Raw genomic sequence first — 10,716 nt, 5'->3', positions numbered from 1 at the left:
TACTTGAAGGGGTTGAGTGTAAAGCCCTTGAAAAATTGTCTCTAGAAGTCCCAGTTCAAGAAGCAGAAGGAAGGCATTAGTCACGTTTTTATTTGAGCAAATTTTAGTAAGCTCATCATGAATTCTTTCTTTTGAAATAAAGGAAATTTTTTTTGATAATTGCTTGATTATTTTCTTTGTTTTTTTTTCTAATTTGAAGTCTAGTTTACAAGCAAATCTGATTGCGCGAATAAGACGAAGATGATCTTCTTCAAATCGAGCGGATGGGGATCCAATTGTTCGAATAATTTTTTTTTCTAAATCCGCAATTCCACCAACATAGTCGAGTATAGTTTTTGTAAAAGGACAATAAAAGAGTCCATTAATGGTAAAGTCCCTTCTTTCTGCATCGTCTTGTTCTGATCCTGGTTCGATATGTAAAGGTCTTCTACCATCGTAAGGGCCATCTTTTCTGAAAGATGAAACTTCTATGATGTGTTGATTTTGTACAACTCTAACAGATTCAAATCGAATGCCTGTACGAATCGTTCGATTGAACAATTCGCAGACTGTATTAGCTGGAGCGGAAGTGGCTATGTCAATATCATTTGGAGAAGATTTAAGAAGCCAATCACGCACACACCCACCTGCAAAATAAGATGTATATCCTTGATGTTTGAGCGTAGTAAGGATCTGAAAAGCTTCTAGATAGATGCTTTTACTTGTTTCTATCTCGCTTAATTCGAATGGACGTTTCATAAAGATCTTTTACCTCAATAACAGAATCTTCTTCATACAATTTTGTTTTGGAAAGAATCAAATCAATAAGGCAGTATTTCTTCTCGATTTGCGTGTTTAGATTCTTCGTTTTATTGGGCTGTTTGTAAAGACATCTTATAAAAGAAATGAGAAAAAGGCTTCCATTATTGTGAAAATTAAGATTCTTCTTGAAGAGACATCCATACGTATTGCAGCGGGAGAAGTGGTCGAGTCACCTGCCTGTGTAATTAAGGAGTTGATAGAAAACTCAATTGATGCCGGAGCCAATGCTGTCCATGTAGAGATCTGTGGTGGTGGTTTTGATTTAATTAGAATAACAGATGATGGATGTGGTTTATCAGCTGAAGACTCTGCTTTGTGTTTACAAAGGCATGCGACATCCAAACTTAGTTGTATTGAAGATTTAGATACGATTCAAAGCTTTGGATTTAGAGGTGAGGCATTAGCTGCAATTGCCGCTGTTTCTCAACTTGAATTGATATCGAATAATGGAACATGTGTTACGAGATTAGAAGCCGCTGGAGGCAAAATTCTTGCTCTTGATTCCGGGACTCATGATCAAGGAACCACGATTACTATTCGTAATCTTTTTTATAATGTTCCTGCCAGAAAGCGTTTTCAAAAGTCAATTCGTAGCACGAATACAATGATCATACGAACATTCTCTGAACTAGCTTTGGCTCATCCTGAATGTCGTTTTTCATTTGAAAAAGATGGCGAAACCGTTTTTAACCTTTCTTCAACTTGTTTCTCCAATGTAGAGCATTATCTGCAACGTATTGAAACTTTGTTAGGTGTAGATCTTTCTTCTTCTCTTATCTCAATAGATGCCATGCATCCAATGGGTCGATTATTTGGTTTTATTACAGGTTCTCAATATTCTTTGCCTTATAGAACTTCTCAATATTTCTTTTTGAATAGGAGAGCGATCATTAGCCCTTTCTTAGGAAAATCTCTTCTTGAGGCATATCAATATATTTTGCCTCAAGGTCGAGTCGCGGGTTGTATTCTTTTTTTAGAGTTGCCTGGTCATTTAGTTGATGTAAATGTACACCCTAGAAAAAAAGATGTGAGGTTCCAAAATGAGAAAGAAATAAAATCTTTTATTCAAAGCGCAGTTGTTAATCGATTGGCAACTGGACAGGATAGGCTTTCATGTAATGCGCAAACAAAGATAGAGCCTGTTTGGATAGACCCTTTAACAGAAGAACGATCAACAAGATATGCTTGGGATAACAATGCATATAAACAGGAGACATCCGATCAACTTCAGCATCAAGAAAATGTGCATTCCCAACAAGATCTTTTATTGTTCCCGATAGAGAAAACCACAAATTTATTGGACTGGAGAAAAGCTTTATTAATTCATTTCAAAACATATGTTTTGCTTGATGCTTCTGTTTGTCAAGAATTTTATCCCTCTTTTTTCCCAGGATCTGAATGGGTGATTGTTGATTGTTTACATGCTTTTTTCCTATTTTCTAAAAAAGGGAAAACGTTTCCTGAGGGAATTTCTCAACTCCTTTGTCTTCCTATTGAGCAATCTGTGGCATTGCCTTTTATAGAAATTGTGGAGGATCTTCTTCATCAATTGAGTGTATTTGGCTTTTCTTTTTTGCGATCTGGACCAAGAGAATTTTCTATTCATGCTATTCCAGCATCTTGGGAAAGAGAAAGTGCAAAACAATTTTTTGAAGAATTAGTTAAAAATCCTGTATCCGATTATCTATCATGGAAGAGTATGTCACGTTTTTTATCTACAAGGGGCAAGGGGAATCTTTCAATGAGCTTAATGAAAAGTCTTGTTGAGCAACTTCTCATTGATGTGGATTGTGAACATGATTTACTTGCCTGTTGTAGAGGATGGTCTCCTTCTAATTTTTTTCGTAATTGATGGTATTTCATGTCAGTCTGTGATCAATTTATGGCGTTGCTTGCTCAACAGCCTTATGATGTATTTATTGTCGCTCAAGAAGAGATGATCAATTTTTTAATTGGTTCTCATTCCTTTCATGATGAGCTTTGGTTTACGGCAACGGATTGGATCGGGATTTCTTCTCCAATGAATTATCCAAGTGCGCTTTGCAGGTTCCCAGAAAAGACACTACAAAACAGAGCTCAATTAAAAGATTGGATCTTAAAGAGAAGTAGCCTTAACCCGATTCGGATTGGATTCGATGCGAAGACCCCTTATCAACAAGTTGCATCGTGGAAGACTGTGTTCCAAGCTGTTCCTGTTATTTTTGCTGCAGATAATAAACTTTGTCATGAATTTCGAATTTGCAAGTCTGCCAATGAAATGCAATGTTTATTTGATGCAGCAGAATTGGCCTGTCGAGGAGTTAAATCGATACTCTCACTCTTTCAACCTGGTGTTACAGAAGAGAAAATGGTTGGACATCTTTTAAGGTTTTGGTTAAAAAATGCACCATCTTCTCGTCCAGCTTTTGAGCCAATGATCCTTTTTGGAGAAAATGGAAGCTCACCACACAATATTAGCGGGAAAAGGCGTTTAGAATGGGGAGATAGCATTCTGATTGATTGTGGAGTGAAATGGAATGGTTTTTGTTCTGATCTCACTAGGACTTTTTCTTTTGGAGAGCCTAAAGATCAGGAATTTTTACGTGTATGGAAAGTCGTATCACAATCAAAGAGAGTTGCGGAAACTATGTTTCGAATGAGAGAGCCGGCTATTTCAATCGAGGCTACTGCAAGAAAAGTCATTGAAGAAGCTGGTTATGGGGATAAATTTATTCATTCACTAGGACATGGGTTAGGCATTGAGGTGCATGAACTGCCAAATTTTTCAGGAGAAGCTCCTATAAAAGTGAACTCTTGTATAACGATTGAACCTGGAATTTATTTGCCGAATCGATTTGGAATCCGACTAGAAGATTCATTCATAGTAGGAGAAGTCGGCATTCTTCTTTTGACCGATTTGCCGACTTATCCTTATTGGCATTTTTATTGTGATTAAATTTTAGTCCTTTGCAATAGTGCCATTCTCTAATGAAATCCAAATTTCTGTATTTGGGCCTAATTCATCTAAACAAATAACAGAATGATTATCAGGAATATTAATCCCTTGTTTTTTCATCTGTGCGACAAATTCATTATTTGAATTTTGCATTTTTTGATAGGACAACACTTGTTGTTTCAACATATCAAGAATGTAGTGAACAAAAAGCACGAGTAGGAGAAGTAGACAAATCTTGATTTTAGATTTTTCAACTGTCTGAAGCGGATAGGAGAAGACGAAAGAGCTTAACATTAGATAAATCGGAATTAAATAAAATTTCAATTAACTAGGTTAAATATTTTTAGAGTTTTTTATAAGTTTTTTCAGACATTAATCTTAATTTTAAAAACAAATTTGCTTGATATTCATGTGATAGATTAAATCATGCAAGTATGACTTCTATTGCTAGTATTTATGCCATTGAAATCCTTGATTCAAGAGGCTATCCAACGATTCAAGTGTGCGTTGAAACCAATGAAGGTGCCCGGGAAGTTGCTCGGGTCCCTTCTGGGGCTTCAACAGGGAAAAAAGAAGCTTGTGAAATACGGGACTGTGATCTTAAACGCTTCTTTGGGAAGGGTGTCCTTAATGCTATTCACAATATCCATTCTATATTGGCTCCCTCTTTGATAGGTCATTCTGTTTTTGACCAAAGAGGTGTGGATGAGATTATGATTGCTCTTGATCGGTCAAAGAATAAAAGCTCGATTGGGGCGAACGCGATGCTAGGTATTTCTATCGCTGTTTTCAAATTAGCCCTTAGTAAACGTGGGATTTGTTTTGATAAATGTGACTGTGCCATCCGGTTGCCTTGTCCAATGATGAATTTAATCAATGGCGGGGTCCATGCTGATAATGGACTTACCTTTCAAGAGTTTATGATTCGACCTGTGGGAGCTTCTTCATTTAAAGAGGCTTTAAGGTGGGGAGCTGAAATTTATCAGACCCTTCGTGCAATTTTGAAGAGGAATCATCTTTCTACTAGTGTCGGCGATGAAGGGGGCTTCGCTCCGAGGCTTAAATCGGACCAAGAGGCTCTCCAAATGCTAAGAGAGGCTATTTTGGAGGCCGGCTTTTTGCCGGGGAAAGATGTCCGATTAGGATTGGATTGTGCTGCTTCTGAATTTTTTCAAGAGGACTCGCAAGATTATTTGATTTCGATTCACAATAAGCAGATGGGGACTCGTTCTTCAGATGAACAGGTGGATTATCTTAAGAATTTATTGAAACAGTATCCGGAACTAGATTCAATTGAAGATGGTTTATCTGAATCCGATTGGGATGGATGGGAAAAATTCACTAAAGAAGTGGGAGAGGATTGTCAAATCATCGGAGATGATCTGTTTGTGACTCAAATGCAAGAGCTAAATAAAGGCATTGAGTCGAAGATAGCTAATGGCATTTTAATTAAACCAAATCAAGTTGGAACGATTACAGAAACATTAGACGTGATTGAACTCGCCAAGAAATGTGGCTATATTTACATCCCTTCTCATCGTTCAGGAGATACAGAAGATAGTTTTTTATCAGATTTTACAGTTCATACGGGAGCTGGACAGATTAAAATAGGGGCACCGTGTCGCAGTGAAAGGACCTGTAAGTACAACAGGCTGTTGGAAATTGAACATGAATTTGGTGGACGGGCTTATTATAATCCTAAGGTTATGAAATCACGCTAGAAAGGATTCGAACCTTCAACCTCCCGGTTCGTAGCCGGGTGCTCTATCCGATTAAGCTACCAGCGCTCAAGGATATTTTTGCAGTTTATAGCTTTATGGCCAAGTGTTTAACTGCTCTTTCTTGACGTCTCAAAAAATGTACAATACAATCGGGCAATCCAAGTGCAAGGCTACAAGCTTGCATGGTTAGTTTTTGTTCAATTTTCTTGGTTGTCTATGGCTAATGCCTCCTTTGACCCACATCAGCAAGCTAAAATTGATGAGCTTGTTTCACTTGCTAAAGAACAAGGGCATATTACGTATGAAGAGATTAATGATATCCTTCCTGCCTGCTTTGATTCTCCTGAGTCTCTTGATCAAGTATTAATCTATTTACATGGCAACGATATTCAAATTCTTAATCAGGTCGAAGTAGAAAGACAGGTTGAAAGAAATAAAGAAATTCGTGAACTTGAGACTCTTTCTAAAAAGGGGGAAGGGTCGCATGATGACCCTGTTCGTACTTATCTGAAAGAGATGGGATCTGTACCTCTTCTATCAAGAGAGGAAGAGGTTGAAATTTCGAAAAGAATTGAGAAAGCCCAGGTTCAGATTGAACAGATTATCATGCGATTTCGTTATGCAGCGAAAGAAGCAGTTTCTATTGGGCAATATTTAATTGCTGGGAAGGATCGGTTCGATAAACTGGTTGCTGAGAAAGAAATCGTGGATAAGGCCCATTATCTTTCTATGCTTCCTAAATTATGTGATTTTTTACAGAAAGAAGACAAAACACTAGAGAATTTGATGGCCTCTCCATGTGGAGTTCGGGTAAAAGAGTCTGGAGTAAATGAAAAAGAATTACAACGTTCCAGGATTCGCACTCAGGCTTTTTTGCGCCGCTTTTGCTTTCGTCATGACGTGATTCAGGACTTCGGAGAAGTTGTGATGGGGGCATATGAACGCTTTCTTGAGCTGGAAAAGGAGGCAAATTCTTTAGTTGAACGGGCCGCTAAAAATCGTTTTGTTGCAGCAAAGTATCATGCAGCTAAAAGAAAATTAGCGAAGAGAGAGCTAGCAGCTGGACGCTCTCTTGAAGAATTTAAAAAAGATGTTCGAATCTTACAAAGGTGGATCGATAAAAGTCATGAAGCAAAGCGAGAAATGGTTGAATCGAATCTAAGACTCGTTATTTCAATTGCCAAAAAATATACGAACCGAGGCCTTTCTTTCTTAGATCTAATTCAAGAAGGCAACATGGGCTTGATGAAGGCTGTAGAAAAATTTGAGTATCGTCGTGGATACAAATTTTCTACTTATGCGACCTGGTGGATTCGTCAAGCTGTAACGCGTGCGATTGCAGATCAAGCTAGAACAATTAGAATTCCTGTTCACATGATTGAAACGATTAATCGTGTCCTGAGAGCTGCTAAAAAATTGATGACAGAAATTGGTCGAGAGCCGACTCCTGAAGAAATTGCCAATGAGTTACAAATTACTCCAGAACGAGTTCGAGAAATTTATAAAATTGCTCAGCATCCAATTTCTTTACAGGCAGAGGTTGGTGATGGTGGAGAGAGTCAGTTCGGAGACTTTTTAGAAGACACTTCCGCAGAATCTCCATCTGATGTGACTGGACAATCAATTTTGCGTGACGAGGTAAAGGAAGTTCTAAGCACTCTTTCAGAAAGGGAGCGGGAAGTATTATCGGATCGTTTTGGATTAAAAGACGGAAGGGCAAAAACTTTGGAAGAGGTTGGAATGAGATTTAATGTCACGAGAGAAAGGATCCGTCAAATAGAGGCAAAAGCATTAAGAAAGCTACGACATCCTTCTCGCTCAAGAAGGTTGAGTCCATTTTTAGAGATTGAAGATTAATTTTTTAATTAAAGCTTAGTAGAGGGGGAATAGCAAGATGATATCTTGTAATTAAAGTTAAAGTTATTTGAGAAGACCATATTTGGCATTCTGGATGTTTTGATATATGTTTTCTACTAGCGGAGATGTGCCCCTAGGGGCCTAGACGGCCTTCCTCTACATCTACATCTTCCAATGGAAATAGACCCCCTGATGGACCGGGAAGGCCTATTGTTAATTGGAGGTCAGGGGGGACAGATTACCATTGACATTGTGATTATGTTTTTGGCTGTTATTCTGTGAGAATTGTGTTGGCTCACGTGGTCATACGCTTGTTCTTATCCCTTACTTGTTCTTTACTTCACTTATGTGTTTGTTGTGACCCCGTACGTCGACTTCATAGACGTTTTGGCGGTGGGTTAGGAGTGATGGTAATTTGTGTACTTATTTTTGTAATATGGGCATATCATGGAGCATATTCTCAAAGAGCTTTCGAAGAGCTAACAAGCGAGTTGCCTTCTTACAGGTGGCAATGAAGACGATTCAGAAGAGGATCATTCTGGCCGTCAGTATGGCGTTCAAACAGCCTCTCCCACAAAAATAAATCCGTGCGATAAAGAATTTCGATTAAGCGCATTTTTAGGTATTGCAAGTTAACCTTTAATTTTTCTTTTGCAAAAGCTGAATTGCATTCGAAATATATTTCAATGAATATAAATGGCTTGAAATTAAAGTTGTTTGAGGAGATCACTTCTAGCATTTCACATATTTTAGATGTTTTGATATGTGCTTCTTACTAGCGGAAGTTCTCCCATACGACCGAATGGCTTCCAATGGAAATGAACCACCTAGGCAGCCACCGAGAAGACCTCTTTTTGGGGTCTACACGTTTGTTTAGCTGTTGCTATCTTTCAGGTAATATATTCTTTATTTTGTTGGTATTCTGTTGAAAATAATCCTGATATGGTTGGCTGTCGAACTATTTCTGTAGTTAATTTCTTTTTGTCGTTAGCATCACATCTTTTTGAATTCTCCTAGACGAAATCGATTCGAACTTGGTTGATCATTAATAGTATTATTTTTTCAGCCATATGCCTATGTATACTTGGAGAGTTAATTCAATGGATTGGACAGGGAGATCCAAGGAGACGCCTTCATGGAGGGAGTTGATGGAAGCCTACCATTAGGTGGCTGTAGGAGTTTTTCAAGAAAGGGGAGAAGAGGCGTCTTGGATTGGTTTTGATGGAGAAAATCCTCAAAGTTCTGATCTGCTTGAATCATCCAGAGACAAGGTGTGAATAATGAAGACGATGCAGGAGAAGGGGCTTTTGGGACGCGGTCTTTCGTTCAAACAGCTCCTTCACGTGACCCTTACTCTTCAATCGATGAAGATTCAAAGTAAGAACAGCATTTGCAGGTTGTTTTTAATTTAATGAAGAAGAGAAGACGCTTATCGCAAATGATTAATTAGATCCTAGATCCATCTAGATAAACAAAATGATACTCTCTGTTTAATTTATAATGCATATACATGCTTTTGGTCGATATCGTGTATTTGTTACAGCTCAGTTTCTTCTTCCGACTGTTGCGTAGAAGAGCTTTCCTCATTTGCTGAAGCTTCTTCTATTGCAAAAAGTGTTACATGTGGAGAAGGCGCCAAAGGAATATTATTTGGATTTCCGGGATAAGGTGGAGGCGGTTCATTTAGGATCTGTTCAGGTCTTAATTCATTAACAGGAAAAGGTGAATTTAATTCATGACGAAGCAATAGCTCATTTAGGTCTTGTTCGATTTCTCTTGCGTTATCAGGCCTTACAACTGCATCTGGAAGACCATCAAAAATATACCCTAATAACGCGAAAACAAATGCACAACCATACAATACCATTGCAACTAATTGTGTAGAGTTAGTGTCATGGTGTATTATTTCATTCACACAAGTCAGTACAGTAAGCCCTAGCAAAAATATACAAAATGCTGAAGAGGATACTCGACTTCCCCTTTGGTTAGGCGAAAAAATACGGTGGTAATTATATAATACTAAGATGCAGATAGCTGTGGCTATAAGACTAGTACATAAAAAAAAACCGCCTCGGATTTGATGCTCTTCCAATCTCGAGCCTTGTGGCGCGCTTAACATTAAAATCTGATAAGATGCTATTATTTGAAACAAAGTTGCAACAAAACAAATAATAGCCAAAAACGTTATATGCATATTCCAGCGCACTCTTCGTGTTGTATTTCTATTGTTATCTGGTGGTGGAAAATTATTAGAAGAAGTGGGGAGCATTTAATCAAAAGTAATCATAGCTAAAAACACATAATACATACTTCAATGTGAATTGTTCATGTATTTATTATGTTTTGCGTGCATTTTTAATGCTTAAATTTTTTTCACTTTATTAGTCAGTTTTAAAGATGATCATTCATAATGAATAATTACGATGATTTTTTCTTATGTCCATGTCATCTATGCAATTAATAGTAAAATTAAATGCATGTATTCTCATATACATTGTTGTATTCATATGAATTATTAAAGCTCAGTTTCTGCCTCTTCTTCCTCCACATTTTCATTCGAGCCTTCTAATAGATGTTCTGAATCTATAAAGGAACCAGCTAAAGGAATATCCTATTGATGTTCAGTATAAGGTGGCGGGAGTTCATGTATGGAATGCTGGAATCTTTCTTCTTCTTCAATCCGAAGTAGCTCACGGAATGTCTGTTCGGCCATTCGTTCATCATCAGGTCTTATCCATTGATCTGAAAAATTATCAAAAATAGCCCTTAATAATATAAAAACACATGCACACCCATACAGAACCGCTGAAATTAATTGCATGTCTCTAACATCATTAAATAGTAGAGCATTCAACAAACCAAGCCCAGTAAAGATGAGTAGAACTACACACAATACTGCCGCATGTACTCGGTTGCCTCTACGATTCGGTGCAAAAATTCTATGATAACGAAACAACATTATAACACAGATAATTGCTTCTATTATATTAATAAAAACAATGAAATTTTCTCTCATTTGATATACTTGAAATGTGTTTTCTTCTCCTCTCTGACTATGTGGCTCTCTTAACATTAAAAGCTGCACCGCTGATATTGTGTGGAAAAAAATCGCAGCAAGACAAACGATAGCTAAAAAAATTCTATTTCTACTACAACGCATTCTTCGTATTGCGTTTCTATTATCTTCTAGGGGTGGAATATTGCTAGGTGAGATGGATGACATGTAAACAAGGTTAGATGTTATAAATAGCTGGTAAAGCATTTTGAATGTATTCAAAATAGCAGATTTTTATTTCACAACTTTCTGTATATGATTGAGTTGTTTAATTATGTTTATTTTGTAGGGATTTTTTATGCATTTGCATTTATGTTTGTACTATTAAGTGATATGGCTAACAATTT

At 37.4% G+C, this 10,716-nt stretch overlaps 1 protein-coding gene and 1 non-coding gene across 2 annotated transcripts; one reads left to right on the top strand and one right to left on the bottom strand.

Annotated features, from left to right (window-relative positions):
* The first annotated feature begins 4,170 nt into the window (after positions 1 to 4,170).
* Positions 4,171 to 5,457, top strand: LOC142882513 (enolase-like). Its single transcript, XM_076017287.1, has one exon. It carries the CDS (start codon positions 4,171 to 4,173, stop codon positions 5,455 to 5,457), a length of 1,287 nt encoding a protein of 428 aa, XP_075873402.1.
* On the bottom strand, positions 5,450 to 5,523 carry trnar-acg (transfer RNA arginine (anticodon ACG)). Its single transcript has one exon. It is a non-coding gene; the product is annotated as a tRNA-Arg (tRNA).
* Between the last annotated feature and the right edge of the window lie 5,193 nt (positions 5,524 to 10,716).

Source organism: Nelusetta ayraudi, unplaced genomic scaffold (assembly GCF_046127955.1).
Source record: "Nelusetta ayraudi isolate G7.1 ecotype Tasmania unplaced genomic scaffold, CSIRO-AGI_Nayr_v1 ptg000310l, whole genome shotgun sequence".
Taxonomy (NCBI): domain Eukaryota; kingdom Metazoa; phylum Chordata; class Actinopteri; order Tetraodontiformes; family Monacanthidae; genus Nelusetta; species Nelusetta ayraudi.
Note: the sequence above shows the minus strand (reverse complement) of the source record. Positions and strands in the feature narration are given on the sequence as shown.

Excerpts from the sequence above, each read along its gene's own strand:
- LOC142882513 (XM_076017287.1), top strand. The coding sequence starts at position 4,171 with ATGACTTCTATTGCTAGTATTTATGCCATTGAAATCCTTGATTCAAGA.